The 20,249-nt window shown below is 47.4% G+C and overlaps 2 protein-coding genes across 11 annotated transcripts in view; both read left to right on the top strand.

The window, feature by feature from the left end:
• Window positions 1–12,035: 12,035 nt before the first annotated feature.
• On the top strand, window positions 12,036–16,072 carry LOC122365518. Its single transcript, XM_043336784.1, has 2 exons — window positions 12,036–12,253; window positions 14,046–16,072. Exons 1-2 carry the CDS (start codon window positions 12,181–12,183, stop codon window positions 15,725–15,727), a joined length of 1,755 nt encoding a protein of 584 aa, XP_043192719.1. The 5' UTR covers window positions 12,036–12,180; the 3' UTR covers window positions 15,728–16,072.
• Window positions 16,073–17,786: 1,714 nt separating this feature from the next.
• LOC122365529 (mitogen-activated protein kinase kinase kinase kinase 5-like) overlaps window positions 17,787–20,249 on the top strand; it is a 49,948-nt gene continuing 47,485 nt past the window's right edge. For 7 of the 10 annotated variants that reach the window (XM_043336811.1, XM_043336807.1, XM_043336809.1 and 4 more), the window contains exons 1-3: window positions 17,787–17,819; window positions 18,262–18,403; window positions 18,670–18,727. In XM_043336811.1, coding sequence (XP_043192746.1) covers window positions 18,296–18,403; window positions 18,670–18,727 — 166 coding nt within the window. In that variant the 5' untranslated portion in view covers window positions 17,787–17,819; window positions 18,262–18,295. Of the gene's footprint in view, window positions 17,874–18,261; window positions 18,404–18,669; window positions 18,728–20,249 lie in introns of all 10 variants that reach the window. The other 3 variants (XM_043336808.1, XM_043336803.1, XM_043336810.1) reach the window with 3 other exon arrangements.

Here is a 20,249-nt window from a genome sequence, read left to right as displayed (position 1 = left end):
TGCTTGTCTCTTGCGACGGACCTCGCAGGCGCCGGTGTAGACGTCTCAGACTGGAGCGGAGGAGCTGAAAGTGGTGGTATAAAGAGACGGAGGTAGAGGGAGAGGAAAATCGTCCGGAGTCAGAGCTAAGGCCGAAACAATGGAGACTATGCGGCTGGAGCCGTATGCGTCAATTGTCAGGTTAGTCTGCCGCTCTCAAATAGGCACAACATGGTTTTGCGTGAATATTTGGGAAAGCTCTAAAACCAGCGTGCTTCACTTTTGCTTCCTCATCATCATTTAGCATTTTTATTGTACCTATCACTACCAAATGCCATGGTGTCAGCACGTTTATTTCTCGAGATGTATAGCGGCAGCGCAATAAGAAGATGTGATTAGAACTTTGTCAAATTGTACCTAGGTAGAGCGCTAGGGATTGGTGTTGGAATGAAATCCGCGCATGAATTTGAATTGATTGTAAAAAAAAATGGCAAAGAATGTGAAGCTCAAGACATTAAAAATGATTTTTTATAACGAATACCCGCAGTATTCGACAATCATCACAGAGTCCGATATTCAGTTCAACCTTTCCTATCCTTTCGACGTAGCTATAGCTAAGACACGGAGCGAGGAAGTCGTAGACGCATACATCTAACGGGTGTCTACTAAATAATGAGAAAAAGTTATGGTGGTTAATACGAACCTTTAATGGTAATACATAATCTGCATATCTCACATGCTGAAAAACATGTCTGCGAACGTTGATCAAGCAAAACGAGAACTTTACATCCCATGGCCAGTCGCCATGAGGACGTTAAGCAAACAATGGTTCCGAGAAATCCTCGCCAATTTTAAGAAAAATTGCCTTTCTACAGTGGAAATGGCACTTATGACTCTCCTAGTGCAAGTTAACCCTCGCCCGCACATGGCGGGGGGGGGGGGGTGGTTGCCACCCCCCCAGGCAGTCTTTCTGCTCTGCACTCAACATTTTTAGAGCTAGAAGGCTGATTTTTCGTATAGCTGCTCGTCTATCCTTTCTTGATGTCCACTGAAAATTTCAAGTTTCTGTGATTTTCGGTTTCGGAGATATGACCTTGTTTTTCAGGTCATGTCATGACCCAAATGGCCAATTCTCAACATCTCGCGTTTGCCATGGGCCTTGTGAGCTTTTGACACCCTGATTTCGGCCTTTTTTGCCAGTCTTACCTCCCACCTATCATGGAACATGCTGTTCGACGATGTACAGGGGTCAAGGTCAGGGTCAAGGTCAACCTAGGTCATCTAAGATAATTGCGTTTTAGGCAAGCTGAATTTACTTTTTGTGAAGTTTTTTGACTGCATTTTTGGTAAAAGCTTCTCAGATCATGATTTCATGTGATATTGACCCAAAAACAATCGGTGCACACATCAGTATACACACAGACACACACAAACATACAAACACATATAATTGACCTTGACCTAACTTGACCTGAAATGACCTCAGCAGCAAAATTCTGGTCGGATAGTGTGACAAAGAGGTTCTAGCTGGCTTGGCACCAGAAAACAGCATCGTCATCGGTATTTGATAAGCAGCGCACTTGATATCCAACGGTGACCCAAAACAGCAACATTTTTTAGTTTGATCTGACCTGGAAGGTCAATGACTGACCTGAGAAGGTAAAACTGGGTATCATTGGATTCGTCTCTTCCCGAAGAATCTTTTTGTTCTTTACTGCTAAGCTCTATCTCCAACAGGAACGAAATGGCGCGGGGGGGGGTGGCAACCCCCCCCCCCCATGTGCGTTCTAGGATGGGAAAATGGCATGTGCGGGCGAGGGTTAAAGGTATTTAGTCAAGTGCCAATCGCATGCTTATGATACTTGAGTTACGGCTTCATACCCGCCCGTTCTTATCACCGTGCGGCGCTACCGCCGACTTGAAATGCCCTGCAGGCTGGGTCACGGGGTCAGTGCAGTCTTCCTTTCTGGCTGCCGATGGCGAATGGTGGAGAAAGGCTAAATGTACCGCGAGAGAACCGCGCAGCGAAACTGAAGGGATATGGCGAACCGCAAAATGGCGATGGCTTCCACACCGAGACACGAGCAGTCTTTACATGGAGGCAGTTTTAAATGTTATACCGACAGGGTCTCCGGCCAACTGTTAGAAGGAAAGTTTGCTAGGTCCCTTTGGGACTCGTGTCCGATGGTATCAGGTAACGGCCAAGATGTGCAACTGAGAAACCCAATCGTTCAGTGCCTACTCCGTGCTGAATTCTAGCTCCAAGACTTCGCCGATACTTTGGGATGGCTATGCTTCCGGCCTCGGGCCGGTGCCTTATGGTCAGCACTCAGAAGTCACTCATTCATTGATCTCACACAATAATTGGCGCTCATCTGAATCGTTCCTGGTAGCTATTTTGCCCTCGGCGGCGCGGGAGGATTTGACGTGATTCCAGTTCCTTGGTATTTAGTCCTAATGAAGCCTGCCGCGCAAAAGGGAAACGAGCGGGCCGTCGAATGCGAGACGAGACGAAGACAACGGTGTTCAAAGTTTATTATATGTTTCCTAGACATAAAACACATCTTATCCTACTCATTAGCTCTCGCTCACTTGACCATAATCTCAAAAAATAAAAATAGATAGTATCGGCTTCGGTAAGCCCAATACGCATCAGATTATTGCGTCGGGTTCTAAAAGCTATGGAGACTGCATCTACGCACAGAAACGTAACTTGCTTTTCGATGGTGACTTCAATTTGGCACATAACACTATAGTCCATTTTTTTTTCTTCAAAAGGCTCATGGCCCGAAGTATTATTTTGGAGTTGGCACGTGCGAGACGCTAGAAAATAACGCAAGCTGAGATGAATTTCTCGGCCATTTTTGAAAGATAAGCACAGTGCAACGGAGCAAGTTGTTCAATTTAGCTTATAAATCGTGTTATATTGCAGAATGTTAGTAAATTCATATATTTGAGCGGTTGAGCCATTCTGTTGAATTGGCATGCTAATCTAACGTCACTCCTAGATTAACCTTGATTCCACAGCCAGGCCATCACTTGAGAAATAACAAGCGGCAAATCCTTAAAGGTAGTGTGCCACCTTTGAAAGATTTCCCATTTTATTTTTCCTAGGATAAGAAGCTTCTGTTTTTACCTAAAATCGCAAAAAAAAAAATCAAAAATGGGCCTGGAATAGTGCCTTTTTCGCCTAAAAGTTTTTCGGTTTTTAGATATGTATAACAACTGTAGTGGGCTCACCTGCAAACAGGCGTCGGGCAACAATCGCGAATGCGGCGCACTTGTGACAATAAGCAAAGGTCATTATAGTGTTACGACCATACGACGTACGGGAATGAGTTATCAGCTGTCTAATCGTAGACAACACAATGTCGAGCCTTAAACTGTAAGCCCGTATTGGTATTGTTTCTTTTATTTGGCTGTCGAACATTATTTATGGTTTGAAATATGATTTTATGTAAAATAATTGATATGAAAAAGCCGTCTTATAAGTTATGACCCCATTTCACCACACGCAAGTGGCAGAAATGACAATGATCAGCTGACGCATTTTTATTGGCCGAAGTCAGAGCGCGCGGCCCGAGCACCACGCGTATTTGGAAATTCCGACCTCGACGAGCATCAGAAGCCACCTAACAGGCGTGTTCGAAACCGCAGGAGATGATGATGAACGGGTTTATCGAAACTTGATTGGATGAGCATATCGGTAATAGCGATTTCAGTGTGTGCATTTATTGTTCATAGTGGTGTGAAATGTGGTTGGGGTACGACCGACAACCCGTCGGGGCGAATTTCGCACTGGGGTACTCAAAATTTGAAGAATTTAAGACGTTTCCATGAGTTTTGAAGGTATGGATAAGTTCTAAAAATCCGGTTCTCCTTATCTGGGCCATTAACTCCATACGGTCCAAGAAAGCTGGCACACTACCGATAGTATCGGCTTCGGTAAGCCCAATACGCATCAGATTATTGCGTCGGGTTCTAAAAGCCACGGTGACTATAAATACGGTGATCTCATCTGGATTTGGTCACGTGATCATTTTCGAGCGCAGCGCACGTGCAGTTGTGGCGAGGGCACTTCCAGAAATTCTGGATCCATGCGATTTTGGAGCCAATGTAAAGTCTATGGGGAAATGGTTCATTTTTATTTGTTTTTCTTATCACACCTAAACTTTCAAGTTTTTCTCAAAGATACACCCTGATTCATGTGTAGAATTGATTGGTCTTTCATATGGTATCAATTTTAGATTTTTATCGGATAATTTCAAAAACTACTTACCATTTAAACAACAAAAAGAGGTGATTGCGGCTAAGCATTGCGACAGCCATGTCATGTCATTGGGAAATTACGATTTCTTGTGCATCTTCATTTTAACTGTTCTCGAAGCCAGTACCTACTGGATGATTCATGCGTAGAATTTGTTGAACTTTTGTCTTTTGTCACTGTTAATGCCTTTATGAAATAATTCATCAAATCATTTCGCCTCGGCCGACATGAACGCCGCTGTGAGCCGGTTTTGGCGTCGGGGGGGAGAGAGAGAGAGAGGGAGAGAGAGAGAGAGAGAGAGAGAGAGAGAGAGAGAGAGAGAGAGAGAGAGAGAGAGAGAGAAGAGAGAGAGGGACGGGGACGGGGACGGGGACGGGGACGGGGACGGGGACGGGGACGGGGACGGGGACGGGGACGGGGACGGGGACGGGGACGGGGACGGGGACGGGGACGGGGACGGGGACGGGGACGGGGACGGGGACGGGGACGGGGACGGGGACGGGGACGGGGACGGGGACGGGGACGGGGACGGGGACGGGGACGGGGACGGGGACGGGGACGGGACGAGAGAGAGAGAGAGAGAGAGAGAGAGAGAGAGAGAGAGAGAGAGAGAGAGAGAGAGAGAGAGAGAGAGAGAGAGAGAGAGAGAGAAGACCAGGGGCCATCGGTGAGGCGGCGTACCCGCGCGGGAGCTCCACGCCAGGTACTGGGAGCGGGCTCGCCTTTTCCTCGTAGTGACCCATCAAGGCTGGGCGGCGGCGGTACTAGTTTCGCAAGGGACAGACATGGAGCGACTCGGGACTCGTCTCAGTCCGGCCGCTACCCAGCCGCCCGCCGCGCCTGGCCGGGCTGCTGCTTCGCCGGCCGGGTGGCGCAGGCGGCCCTCCCGGCTCCCGCCCGTCTGGGATGCGCTCCCCAACCGCAGGGCGTCGGCGGCGCCCAAGAGGCACAAGAATAACGGCGGTGCTGCGGGCGGCTTGTGGGGTGACGGTGCCGCGCTCCTTCCCCGGCCCCTCGCCGTCCGTCCCCCCTCCCCGGTGCCGTTTTCTTCCAGGGGAGGCGCCCCGGCCGCCGTGCTGGGGCGTAGCGCAGTCTGTGCTTTAAGTACAGCAAGATATTCACCCAGGCTAGATTAAGGCCACAACAACCTAGGATTAAGGGTGGCTACAGACTTCAGACTTAATGCAGGCATTATATATGCAACTAAATGACACACATGGTATTTGTTCTAACCTTCTCAACAGAAAGTGAACATGTCAGGACAGCACCCCTCGGTGACCATTATACTCAAGGGGTGTAGGCACTGATTCCCCAGGGGTGAAGTGATAGGAGCACAAACATGAGTCACTAGTTGGCTCTGTGTCTTTCCTCCTGCAGGAAAAAATATATGTGTGATGCCCAATGTGAGGTAACTGCATATTATAAAGCTGGAAATATTGTACAAAGTTATGACAACACAAGCAAACTATGCATGTTACTGCTCTTGTTATTGCTATATTGATATGAGACCTCACAAGACACAAAAATATGCATGGTAAAAAAGGGAGCAACAATACATTTCAAATGTAGCTTGACATTAAAATGATCATGAATTTCACTACATAAAAAGTGAATGAAATTAAGTGATAATCAAAGACTGGAAAAGAAGATCAGCATAACTACATAATATGTCTTGTTTCCAAAGCTAAAGTATGATCCTCAATGTTGCAAAAGTTGGTTGACTTTTACAATAACTTTGAATAAAAAACAACATATGGTAAACAGTCACACTTCAAGGAAATCGCAAGATCCATCCAACCTTTGACATGCCCTGTTTGGAATGCTGTTAACATGCTATGATCTTCACAGAATAGGTAAAATCAACTCAAAATATTACATTCTTTTATTGCAAATAATATCTTCCCATGAACTTCATTATGGTGACTGCAGAGCTCATTCAGTCAATCAGAGACTGTGCAGAGACTTCATCATTCAAACAATCAGAGAATCAATGTGCAGAGACTAACACTTTAAAATCTAGTGACATTTCACAAACATCTTTTATGCTACAAGCTTATGCTTACCAAACACTTTTTCATGACTCAAATATGGTGGTGTTTATTTTAAGTGAAAACATTCATCCAGCACTAAGCAGATTATTTCTAAGCTCCACGAAGTCCCAATTTCTGTTGGATTTTGCTTGGAGTCACTTCATAGTTTGAACTCAAAGTGCCTTGTGGATTTACCTCAGTTATGTAGGTAAATCCACAAGGATTGATGGGCTTTACCTCAGTTATGTAGCTGCTCCCTCAATTTAAGTTTCTCGTTAAATTTCATTGAGGCGTTGCAAGATGGGCTGTAGCCAAATTCTCTTCCCTGTTTGGCTGATGCTCATAATACCTGAACATTTTTAATTCCAATTTTTGTAGCTGTTAACAATTGATGAAGGTCCAAGTACCTAGACAACAATGACGTTACAGAGGAAACCCCTGGCTGTGTTTCACGAGCGCGCTGGCGCTGCCAGCGCATTCTGTGAGCTAGCGTCAACCTCTGGTAGTGTTGGAGGTATAGGCTTGTTGATGTCTCTATGGAAGTCAAAAGTGGCTGGCAAGTGTCGCGAAACACCACCCTTATTTTTGCACAATAACAATAATGGTGTGATAACTGTTGCTGCAAGAAAATATAAGGTGAAGTGAAGACGTGAAGTAAAATCAGGTCAGACATTAATATATACCCGAAAATAGCAGTGTATGGAGTACCTATATTCACATTACCAATAATATGATGCGCAACAGGCCATAGAAAAACAGGTGAATGTTGAATTGTAACCAAATTTCAATATCAACATGGCACTTGGCATTAACAGTAAAACACAAAGTTTTTGATGTTAAATCAACAGAGAAAACTCCTGAACATAAACAAAATGATCAGAATGTATAATAAGGATAATAGTATAAATAAAAATCGACGAATCAGCCTATCACCGCCCTTACACATTCACCACTCCCCATTCCACGCACAGATTGTTTAAAATCGACGAATCAGCCTATCACCGCCCTTACACATTCACCACTCCCCATTCCACGCACAGATTGTTTATGGCTTACCCCGTGTTCGCAGTCTCCCGGACGACGAAGATTGTATACGCCGTCGGACCAATCACGTTCAAGATCAGCGGGGCTTGGCCGCGGTTCTCGAACGCCATTGGCCAGATTACGCAGAATCTTCGTCTTCAGGAAAGCTGTGAACACGGGGCTACATTTTTCGCTATGGTAACAAAAGCGCCAGAATTGACTACCAGAATTGGATCCGAAGGTCAAATGGGTCACGTGACTGTGCAGTTCAGATGGACAACACCTGCTAAAAGCTATGGAGACTGCATCTACGCACAGAAACGTAACTTGCTTTTCGATGGTGACTTCAATTTGGCACATAACACTATATAGTTCGTTTTTCTTAAGTTTGCCCCTCACTGTAAACGTCTTTTTGAACACAGCACGAGAATTGCTAGCTGAATTACTGAGAAAACTGATTGGCGCACATTGATTTCACCAGATTTCACAGACGATCAATTTTATCAAATTTGTTTACTATTTCACAGACACATAGCTCGTAGTTGCCCATACCTACAGTTCCACAGTGATAGACGACTTCTCAGGAATTATGTCTGAACTAATTAATAAATTGCACGGCGTTTAACATTAACGTTACATCGTTTGTGCTCAAAACTTATTTTGAAAATATTGTTCATATATCCAATACATTGTGCGCCAACCAGTTTTCTCAGTAATTCAGCTAGCAATTCTCGTGCTGTGTTCAAGAAGACGTTTACAGTGAGGGGCAAACTTAAGAAAAACGAACTATAGTCCATTTTTTTTTTCAAAAGGCTCATGGCCCGAAGTATTATTTTGGAGTTGGCACGTGCGAGACGCTAGAAAATAACGCAAGCTGAGATGAATTTCTCGGCCATTTTTGAAAGATAAGCACAGTGCAACGGAGCAAGTTGTTCAATTTAGCTTATAAATCGTGTTATATTGCAGAATGTTAGTAAATTCATATATTTGAGCGGTTGAGCCATTCTGTTGAATTGGCATGCTAATCTAACGTCACTCCTAGATTAACCTTGATTCCACAGCCAGGCCATCACTTGAGAAATAACAAGCGGCAAATCCTTAAATAATCAAGACAGAACAATATTTTTTGCTACAAGGCTCTGTCGGGCGCCAGAATTCTGAACGGCAGGCTCACTCATCATGTCATTGTTAGCTGCTGAAGCTGGTGACGTTCCATATTGTTGTCTTACATTGTGTTCTCGCATGCTACGTACAAACTTCAGTAGTCTTTTTATGAGTCTTTCCAGATTTAGTAGGCGCTTACCCGACTTCTTCCCAATGCAGGAATCGATCGATCAACATTGTACTAGATCGACAGATATGCTGGCTCATGTTTCTTTTTGTACTCAACAGAAATAAACGTAAAACAAAATGCCAATCCGTGTGTTACTTTTGTAGGTCTGCAAACAAGTCATCCACGTAATCATCTTAATCATTTGTTTAGTGCCTATGGCTAGACCCCGTGTGGAAGCATTTTCGATTCACGGTTCCTCATTATGAGTCGTATGTCTATACTTCTCTCAAAACTATCGCAAATCAGAGACCAGCCGGCAGCCGACCAGTCTGATTTCGAAACGTGCCAAGCCGGTGTTCATTGATTTCTGTCAAAGCCATCACTTTGCACGTGACAATTCTAAAATCGATTTTCGGGCCGTGCGCCTTTTGAAATAAAATGGACTATAACTTTGGTGATGATCGAGCGTTTAGATACTAGACAGCGAACTCAGGTGTTGCCTCGGAATGACGGGGAATTTTTCGGCATTTTTTTTTAGGGCAGGTCAAAGGTCAGGTCACTAGAGGTCATCAAAGGTCATACAATTTGTCTATTTCAACATTTTTCAACAAACACCCGACGCATAACTCGGGAACCAAGAGAGCTACAGTGCCACGGAAAAGCGCATCGGTAGCTCTTTTACATGCCCTTCTGAGCACTGTTCTCAGATTTGACCTTAGGTAAACACTAAACAGTTAAGCCTCCAGAAGGCAAAAACTAAAATTAAACGTTTTTACAATGTTTTTATAAATATTCGCGAAAAAAAAAACTTTTGGGGGGGGGACGTGAAAACGCTCTCTTCCCAGCACGGCGCGGGCTAACATTCTGGCTGTGGCTAGTGCCCACATAGTCCCGGTCCCCATTGGGACATTACCCATGAGACCCACAGCGCGAGACCCTGAGGAATGCACCACGCCCTGGGAAGTGACCTGCTTCCTCTACGGGTGTGGTTGCTCGTAGTCGTATCGACAGATCGACAGAGAACCCCGGAAGGAATATCTCCTCTCCCTCTCTCTCTCTCTCTCTCTCTCTCTCTCTCTCTCTCTCTCTCTCTCTCTCTCTCTCTCTCTCTCTCTCTCCTCTCTCTCTCTCTTTCCCCCCTCTCTCTCTCTCCCCCTCTCTCTCTCCCTCTCCCTCTTCTCTCTCTCATATCTGTAGCGGCGCGTAGCGGTGCACCACCCCGCTGTCCCGGACGGCGCGGCTGCAGCCTCCTCTCCTCACCGTGGGTGGGAGGGTCACCGGCCGACGCTCTGCAGTTCGCGGGTCACAGCACGACCTGCTCGTGGCACTTGCACGGTCGTTCTCACCCGCACCCAGCGCTATTGAGAGCAGCGCCCGACCGCCGCCCATACCCCGCCTTCCAGCTGACCTCAATTGTTAGTTGCTATGTTGATGGTGCCCGGCTGCATTGCAAAGGGAAGAGAGACGAGGTTAGGTTATCGAATGTCCACCGTCCAGTTACCCTGTTGGGCTCATGTGACACGCCACTGTCTGTTCATCGTATGCTCTTAGGCCATAACTTATATGCGCTAGCCTTATAGTGATTATAATCACTATTCAACCCAATTAAAATGATTTTAAGTATGATTAATTGAGAGCATGAATCATTCGCGATTCATTAAAAGTGCTTGAGGGAATGGCTACCTTTATGGTCTCCACACGGGTTGCTGTGTGCAACTGGTATAGATGCCACCGTGCTACGATTACCAGACGTCACAATCAAATCAAAATATGCACTCTGACTCGTTAGTTGTCATTGTGCTGATTCTCGAGAAGGGGACAGGTCCGGGAGGAGGAGGGGGCGAAGAACCCCCGTCGCACCGGCTCGGGTCAGTGGTACCACCCTCCCCCCCCCCTTCACAGCGGGGGGCTTGTTTTTGCGGCCTCACCACGGACAGAGCCGGTCGGTGGGACGGCGAGATGACCCAATTAGCCTCATTCGCCCGTAACACGGTGCCCAAGTCATGCCTCTCATTTTTAAATTGGTGTAAATTAGCTAGTTCCGTAGTGAATGAGTGACGACTGTGGGGAATGCCGCTCTTTGTTACGGGAAGGGTAAAAAAGACTGTCAATTGGTCGTACCCTACCCAAGATTACTTTACTACTCGTACCCTACCTATAAGTAATAAGTATGTATTTCCACCGAACGTTATGCACGTTTATCGTGCCGCGCCGCGCTTTTGCAGATCGGACCACGAAGCATGCGGTATAACATGGCCGATGAACTGTAATATTAATAACAAGTTTGATACCAATAGCACGGGGAATTACGCTGTCTTCTCTGCGGACGCTTCTGTCAGCGAATTGGGCACCGGTCGACGATCGGACGGAAGATTGATTATCGCTCTTCAGCTCAAAGGTGCAGCGTAAAAGCAAGATATAATAAGATTTACAGTAAGCCTTACTAGCACAACTGTGCATTACGATAACTAACATACACCTGCACAACTTTAAAAATGTAATGCTGTGCAGTGTGCTCTTGCACACATGCATATGTTGATCCACTTTCTTTACATCCGCGTTTGCTTTGAATAGCTCACGTTCAGGAGATGCATCTGATACTGCCGGCCAGCGAAATACTGTCATGTTTTCGATTAGGCGAGCGATAAAAGTTAACCTCCTTAGTGGATGGGCTGGGTCGTGATCAGCGGTATGCAATAAAGGCTCAGCGAGGGCGAGGTCCGAGTCGGTCCGACAGCTGGTCCTACATTCTCCTGAGTCGGCTGATCCGTGACCGGACAGAGTGAGGCGCCGTGTCGTGGAACGAGAAAAAAATGTTGCTAATGTGCTCAGTGTTGTGCGGAGAGAGCCGGTGTAGACTCGACCCCATAAACTCTTTCGGGCCTCAGAGCGCAATAAAAATGAAGATGGCAGTGAATTTTACATTGCATCGTAATATATAAAGAATTAGCAATCGCACTGTGCCTAAGAAAGGTACTAAAAAATAATAATAAGGAGCAGCACTCAGTCGATCATCATCTATTTACGAGATCAGTTACCTACAATAGTTGTATGTAGTCGTTTGGGTGGTGGTCCCACGTCTTTTTGCTGTAGTATTTGTCCTGGTGTACATACGCTGACCCCGAAAAGCATCGGCCGACGTGACCCACCGCATAAAAATAGCAGGGGACGCATGAAAACGTTTAAATGGCAGGTGAATGCCGATTTTGGGTCAGTCACCACTCACCAGTAAATTCCTATCCCAGCAGGATGCCTTTTGAAAGAAGGCAACGCTTCCCGGAAAACAGCTTTGTTTGTCAGTAAGTGCTGAATCCTTCCCGAATAGCCTTTCCCACGGGAGGGGTATGGTTCCGGGGTACGGGGAGTTTAATTTATGCGGCCCAATCGGCGCAGGTGTCGCATTGGTAGGAGAGGTAACATTGAACTGGGCGGAGCGTTTGAGGGTCAGCAGGGCGGGACATTCACGGATCCCCTTGAGCCGACTAGAAACGCCAGTGTGAGAAGCCAGGTCGGCGGTATCATATAGGCAGTGTATTGCGGGGGACAAGATGGAGTAAATTTGGCCGATCAGTCGTCCGATCTGTTTCAGGAGTGGAGCGGGCCGCAAGATGTCATGGTGGGGCGTGCTTGTTCTTCTCATCATATTGGTGTTCGCTGGACAGACATGCAGTGCCTTGGAAGGTGAGGCGTATGATTAATATCTATGTATGACTGGGATGGCAACTGCTTGATAGTCATATTTTGAGGCATAGGGCTTGGATGGCATCGCATTTTTTACAGTCCGTTCCTATAAGGATATTTGGAGTTTGTCGTCATTCAATTGTAACATCTCTTTCGCTTTTTTGGCCCACGTTTTTAAAGTAACATTTTTTATTGTCCATATATTTTTATTTTGTTGACCCGTGCCGTGCTTGGGGGTCGTTTTTACGCCCCCCCCCAGTTTTTTTAGAATATGCCACTGTTTCTAGCACACCTGTTTATAAATCTATCTGCACATGTTGTGAAAATCTTAGACCCGGGTCGTCCAAGCCTCAAGGTCAGGTCACCAGGTCACGTCAAGTGACCTTACCTCATAAAAAGTTAGAATGCTCGCTATACCTAAACCGACTGAACGATCGCTAGCCTTCGGCGATTGATAAAAGTAACAGTATGTATAAAATATATATCTCGGAATTTTGATATCTGTGACCTAAGGTCAGGTAAAGTTTGCGACCTCTCTTTTACCTGTATATCAATGGGAGAAAATTGAAATGCGCCCCTTTTGGATGAACTTCGTTCTAAACACTCTCAAACATTAGTTTATGGGTAAAAATGACACACTGAATCGGAAAATTGCACCCGTGACCCCTCTTTGTGCCCCTGAGGTCATCTCAGGTCATGAAAGGTCCTTAGCAGTTTTTTGACAATAAAATAACTTTTGATAGAGACATGCTAGAGCGGCGAAAACACCTCATATGTGTCCAGCTCGAAGCTACGGATCGACTGATATGCAACATTACCTTTCCCGGTCAGGTCATAACCTTGACCTGAGGTCATATTTCAGAGTGACCTTTCAAAGTTTTGTTTTTGTTCATTCGACGCGTCTCGACGAGAGAAACACGATGCTGGCAAAAGTAATGTTGTGACTCTCTTGAGTCAAAAGTTATAATGGGGAAAAATGTTTTTCGTAAGAACGTTTTTTTTTTTAGTTTTTGTCCTCTGGAGGCTAAACCGTTGACCTGAGGTCAAATCTGAGGACATGTAGGCGAAAGAGAATTGAAAGAGCTATCGAATCCGGTTTTGCGCGGCGCTCTAGCTCTATTGGTTCCCGAGTTATGCGCCGGGTTTTCGAAAATTGTTGAAATAGGCAAAATTTGACCATTGATAACCTCTGGCGACCTGACCTTTGACCTGACCTAAACAATGGCCGAATTGTTTTCCTCATTATTTTTTAGGCTCTTTCGAATGCCGCTTACCGCGTGTCTCTACGTGGCCCAGGAGCCGATTTAGACGGGGGGGGGGGGCGTGAAAACGCCCCTTCCACCACCCCACCCCCCAGCACGACACGGAAAACTCGGACCACCAGTATGGCGGGGGTTAATCATCAGCATATTCACAAACAACGTTTATTGTCTTGCCTTTTCTAGCAGAGTAAGGAAAACAGAACATAGACATTACCCACTCCGTGATATACTCATTATTCTACTCGGTGATTTACCCCGCGTTCGATGTCTCTCGGACGACGAAGATTCTACGTCGTCCGGCCAATCACGTTCCATAACCGCAGCCGAGCCCCCGCTGACCTTGAACGGGATTGGTTGGACGGCGTAGAATCTCCGTCGTCCGAGAGACATCGAACGCGGGGCTAGTCATTATTTCTCCATGTTTCGTCCATTCCTTACGAACCTTCGGGACCGGTTGTGTTTTACGTTTTGGCTCATATTTCGGCACGTATGTCCGTCTGGCACATCTCTAACTCTGTACTCTCCGCCAGGTGACCTCGGTGGCCCGGCTGACCTCGGCTGCCCCGCTGCTGACCCGGCGCTCACCCTCCAGTACCGCGCTGCGCTGCTCTACTTGCACTCGGAGGGCGTCCGCCGGGTGATCCAGCTCCAGCGCCATCCCGCGCGCTGCCCCGCTGTCTCTGATGACCTGACGACCTCTCTTCTGCGAGTGACGGGTCTGAGGAGGCTGGGTGAGCCTCTAGTGGTGGCGGGAGGGGAGGACTGGATCCGGCTGCACCGCTGGATGAAGCAGGCTGGAGAGGATGTGGCCGTACTGGCACAGGACGCTCAACTGCTGGAGGAGGGAGTTCGGAGGAAGGAAGCAGAGGGATGGAGGAAGGCCATCTGGTTTGCGCCGGGAATAGATGTGAGAAGTTCAGCCGATAAACGGTTCGGTCGTAAATTCAAAATAATTACCACCAGTATTGCGGTGTCGGGAAGAAATCTGCTTTCGCATGAGATGGAGACCTCAGAGGCGTCTAATTTGTTTTTCGACCCTGGCATAAACGGCTTCGGCTACAACATCAGCAACAGCTGGGACGTGTTGTCGCAGAAAATCCACCAGTCTCCGACCACCGGCGGCGGAGGGTCTGCGGAGGCCCCTGCCGGCCCCGTCTCAGTCCTGGTGGCGCGCTGGGCGCCGGCGCCGCCGACTCCGGCTCCACAACTGCTGGTGCTGCGCGCCTCTCCGTGGCTGCTGACCGGCGTGTACCGTCCTGGACAGACCTCTGTCGAGCCGCCGCCGGCGCTGATTGTCCAGCGCAGTGAGCTGCGGAGCCGTCTGTCGGCCGCCGGCTGCGCCACCTGGCGGGCGGAGCTGACCGGAGCCGACCCGCTGACCGGGGAGCCGGTGAGACGCTCCTACACCGAGCGCTCTCTGCCGGCGGTGGCGGCACTGCAGGGCGCCGGGCCGCTGACGGTCGCCGTGCGCTGTCCCCGGATTGGCACCACGCTCCGCTGCACGGTGGAGGCGCGCCGGCAGAGCTGCGCCTGGGGCAGGGGCGGCGCCAGGCGGCGGAGTCGGGAGGTGCGTCCGAGCTACCACCGCCCTGGGCCGGCCCGTTGGGCTCCGCGGAGTCGGTCTCTGAGAGCTCAGCGCTGGATTGGCGGACGGCGAGTCTCTGCTACTGGCCCGCACCGGCCTGGGACAGTTATTGCGCGCCGATCGGGGAATGCTCACCAGTTCAGCCCAGCCGACCGACCTCATCCGTCTCAGCGTGTCCACCGGTCCGGAGAAGCCAGCTCCGTCGACAGCAGCGCCACCTACCCCGAAACCCCCGATCCTGCCGTCTACCCTGCCGAGAACAGATACTCAGCCGGCCGTAGCCACCCGCGTCCCGTGGCGCACCCTAGCGTCCACCGCAGCGCCACCTACCCCGTGCGGCGCAGCAGCAGAGGCTTCCTCAGTCACTTCCACCGGCGTCACCGGATCACCAACGACATCATGCTGGCGGTATCTCCAAACTTCATCTCCTGCGGTGGGGCGTTCGGGGGCTGTCTGATATGCGCCGTACTGCTGGAAACCTCCAACTCCAAGGTGCCGAAGGAGGCGTGTATCGGTCCGTGTGCGGTGGGCTCAGCTATCTCCTGTACCGGTGCCATGGCGAGCCTGCATAAAGAGATGGTGAAAGCGCGTCAGAAGATGTCCCGTCGGCGCGGCAGACTGTATTAAGGATCGTTACGTTCAACGCTGACGTGATGTTACTCAATCCAATCGGTGACGTTACTTGTTCCGTGTTCGTCGATCGTTTTGGTGTTTCTTTACGGGATCGAGTGGCCTTCAAGTAGCAGGTGAAGCGAGACTGTAGTTCCTTGTCATTTCTCCAGCGTACTAGGGCTGTTCTGCAGCTAATTTCTTTCGAATTGCAAGATCGGCATTCGGCAGGACTTGCTGTCATACACGATGGACGGTGGCGTTTGTTCTTCGTGCTACGTTTGGACGAGAGTATGGACACATCGTGTGTGCTCTGTGACTGTGTTGTCGGTAATGTAATAAATGATCTGAGCGTCATTTTGATATCCATAGTTTATCCCATAATCAGTCATCAGGGAAGACATGCTAAAACGATGAAAATCCATCTCAGATTTGTTCGTCAACAATGCGGATCGATTGCTGTGCAGGATTACTGTTACCCTGACTGTTTCCGTCAGGTTATGACCTTGAACCTAGGTCAGATTTTCAAGCTGACCTTTTATTTCAAGAGTCTCATCAGATCAAGGTTATTTACAGATTAAATGATAACATATGCGACAAATTTCGATGAGACGGACACAGTGCTGTGTGCAGTGATTGTAGAAGCGTTTTTTAACCCGCGCCCCGTAGGGGGGGGGCCGAAACGGCCCCCCCTGTCCTTTTCGGTCGATATCTCCTAAACGGCTGGAGATATCGCCACCAAACTTGCAGGACCCCTCCGGGCATCAATTTTACACATTGTGACCAAAAATTTTACCAGAGGCTATGATAGGTTTGCCACAAATGACGTCAGAGTGACGTCATGTTCTGTCATTTTCGACCGAAAAAAGACCTTCGCGAGAAGACCTGTCAGGACTACAGCTTTGAAGATACAGAAAAATGATCAAGACATAAAAGGTGTAGAATTGACAGGGCTACAAAACTGCTATCTCGAATTTTTGAAATTTTTGAGTTTTGACCCCCAAAAATCAAAAAAGCATTTTTTTTGGATATACTCGCCAAAAAATCCAAAAAGTTTTTTGAGTTTCGAAAAAACCGGAATATATGTGATAGTGCCTTTCGTCTTCTATCTACATACCAAATTTCAGATCGATACCTCGTTTTTTGGCCAAGTTATAGCGTAAAAACTGTTCAAAAATGATGACGTCAAATTTTCAAACTCAATTTTTGGCAATTCTAGAACTCGTAGAGCAAAACAAAGACCACCATTAGACTCCCCGTGACGAGCTGCATCGAATCAATACCCATTTTATGCAAAAATATCAACTTTGAAATTTGACCTAATTTGACCTGACCTTGACCTGACCTTCACCAAAACGTGACCTAGGCTGGCCCCAAAGGCTGCCTAACCCACATAATCGCATTTGTCATGTAAAATGGACCATAAAACATGTATCACACGACACATTCATATTGTGACCCCCGGTGACCTGACCTCGCTGTGACCTGACCTGGTATCAGTGACCTCAGATAGCAAAGTATGTGTTTGACGAACAATGTACCATCGATGGTTTTCAATAAATTACCAATTTACTCGCTTTCACAGCACATTTCTTGAATTGCCTGTGAACGGTGAAAATCTGACCTTTGACCTGACCTGTGACGTCATCGGTTTGACCTAGGTCAATGAAATTTGGTCACAAGGTAGTTCCCGGGTGGGGCTATCGAACGCCGTTTGAATTTTGAAAATCGGCCGGTAACTTTCCGAGATCTTAGGGGGGGGGCCGAAACGGCCCCCCCCCTACGGGTGGTAGGGTCCGCCGGTAGCCCTACGGGGCGCGGGTTAATGATGTCCATGTTGACGGTATTTGTCCTCTGGAGGCTTAGCCGATAACCTTAGGTGAAATTTGAACATAGAGGGTATTTATCGCAAGAGAGCCATGGAATGCTTGATTCTCAATGTTTTATCATCCAAATGTTGTATGGTCAGACACGTGCGCTATTGAATTTCAAAATACCAGTGACGTCATTATTATGGTTTTATTTGTAGACTTGCTTTCTCATTTCGAAACCTTGAGTATTTGTCCTCAATTCGGCGCCGCCACACAAAACATAGCAAGCACGGCGTGTTGTGAGTGTTTTGGAGGTTATATGTTATTACGGCCTCTTTTTGGCAATTTATATGGTTTGTATTTATTTAAGGTCCTTTGCTTTGCATATTTCATGTTCTTTATGATCATACATTGCTCTCTAACTTTTGGAGCTTGGTTAAGAGAAAATTGTGATGTCTATCCAAATTCCAAACATAACAATTAGGTTGTTTTCAATGCTATTTAGCTATTCATTGGTTGAAAATAATTATTTACAACATTCATAACTAGGGCATTTGATATAAACTTCAACTATGTCAAACCTGGTCATCATGTGCCTTTATACTGATGCTGATACGCTTTGAAGTAAGTAACGTAAATTTTCAGCCCAATTTGTTTTGTCCTGCATCAGTTGAATCAACACATTTACTGAATCCTTGGCCTGGCACCCATGCAATCAAGGTTTGTGTTTGTGTTTTGTAGGTCATAGAAGACAGCTGGTTTAGTTGTGGTTGTCATGGCCACATCTTCCAGTGTCAGTTCGGACATCAGCAGAAGAAACCCACAGGACGACTATGAAATAATTCAGCGTATTGGAAGTGGAACTTATGGAGATGTCTATAAGGTATTTTAACTTTATTTTTATGTGTGAATACTTAACAGTATGAAACCCTTTTCCTATTTGTACCTAATGAAGCCATTGATTTAGCTCAAGTTTATGTGGTTTTAGGGCTTATCATTATTTTTTTCTTTTAAATGTTATTGCCACTCCAATATGGGTGCTGCACATCTACAATATGGGCTCTACACATCCAATACTTTGCGCCTGGGTGTTGGGGAGTATTACCTTTACCTATTTTGTCCTTCCCCTGACCTGGCCATTGCCCTCAGGCTACGAGACTGTCCACCAATGAGCCGGCCGCCATCAAGGTCATCAAGCTGCAGCCAGGTGAGTGCTGGTTCTGACCTGCCTTGGTCCCAGCTAAACTCTGATTAACTGGGCACAGGTGACCTCAGAAGCATGGGTGCCCTAAGATCACATCAGACTTTAATTAGCAATTGGGTCCTGTGAACTGTTGAGTGTTGGGCTGTCTCCATGAAGAGTCTGGTGATGTGGACCAAATGGCTACATTTTCTAGTTTTATGTGTCCACTGTCTCAGCACATATGCAGATGTGCCATGACAAGCTCACGAAAAATAGGGTCATCTTTTGAAGCACTCCTGCCACATGGTGTTCTCTACATCTGTGTCACATGTGACTGCTATTTGCTAACAAGGTTCCATCAAATTATTAGCATTATCATCTGGTCTTGCTCTGCTGGGTGCCTCAATTGCCAGTTGACTGACACTTGCTTCGATCTCGTACACGGGACAGTCATTCACCTTAGCGTTGCTAATTCATCTTTCATAATTTCACTCATTTTGCTCTCGTAGACATCGAGAAATCATTTAAACGTGGTTTTGGGGAATTTGCTCGGCTCACACAGATCGCAATGGTAGCCACTTTTGTAGATGTTTCCCGGCGCGGTGCGTCGTAGCCTCTCAAGGACACCGGTTTGCATGCTGCTCCTGACGCGTGTACGGCCGCGTGGCGTGGCGGTGGCTTTAGCCGCAGATCGACATTCTGATCTCGAGTTTTGCCGGCTCGAGGTTCGGTCTGGGGCAACGTGGTGGCACCACGTGCACGTAATTTGGAATGCTGGTAGTCAGTCCAACACAAAGTCCATCCGTGCTATTTTAGCTTTCGCATGATCGTTGTCAAAAATCGTGATGTGACATCGTCCCGTATCACGACATTTGGAACGGAAGCGGACGCAGTCATTTTCCGCCCGTAGCTGGACCTTGCCCTAACTTACGCTAAGTTTGTGACACATGCGGATCGACTGACTTGTCACGATCGAAACCCGGGCCGTAGCTGATGCCCGTGGATGAGCCTGGCTTTTGGTGAACGACGTTGCATTATTCGGTTATTGTTCTCTTTAGTCACTTTCTTTAGTCACTGTTCGTCGAGGATTTAACCCTCGCCCATGTAGGGGGGGTGGTGGTGCAACCCCCCCCCCCCCTGAGGCTTTTCGGAAATAGTGCAAAAACGGCGGCGCGCAGCGCCGCCAAATTTTGGGTACCTTATGGGGCAAACCTTGCGCATCTTTTGATTAAAAAAAATTTGACCGGGTCATGTCAGGTCACGGAGTTATGACGTCACAAAGGGAACAGCCTCCGGCCGGATTTTCACAAACTGAGTGCCAACGCCCGAGGTTTCCTGCCGGTGGTACGGACATCGGTTGATGGATCGTGATGAAACTTCCCATGCATGTTGGGGCAAGTATTGGCTATCATATGGTATAAGAAACTTGACCGGGTCAGGTCAGGTCACGGAGCTATGACGTCACAAGAGGAACAGCGTCCGGTACTATTTTTGAAAAGCGCCCGAACCACTATTTTGCTAATTCTTGTCACCTCAATGGGAATAT

This window comes from Amphibalanus amphitrite, unplaced genomic scaffold, assembly GCF_019059575.1.
Source record: "Amphibalanus amphitrite isolate SeventyFive unplaced genomic scaffold, NRLGWU_Aamphi_draft 000746F_arrow, whole genome shotgun sequence".
Classification (NCBI taxonomy): domain Eukaryota; kingdom Metazoa; phylum Arthropoda; class Thecostraca; order Balanomorpha; family Balanidae; genus Amphibalanus; species Amphibalanus amphitrite.
The sequence above is the reverse complement of the archived record's forward strand: the minus strand, read 5'-3'. Positions and strand labels throughout refer to the sequence as shown.

What these genes read in the sequence shown, in the direction of transcription:
- LOC122365518 (XM_043336784.1), top strand. Translation starts at nt 12,181, where the DNA reads ATGTCATGGTGGGGCGTGCTTGTTCTTCTCATCATATTGGTGTTCGCT. An exon ending in GACATGCAGTGCCTTGGAAG is followed by an intron (nt 12,254 to 14,045) that starts GTGAGGCGTATG and finishes ACTCTCCGCCAG; the next exon opens with GTGACCTCGGTGGCCCGGCT.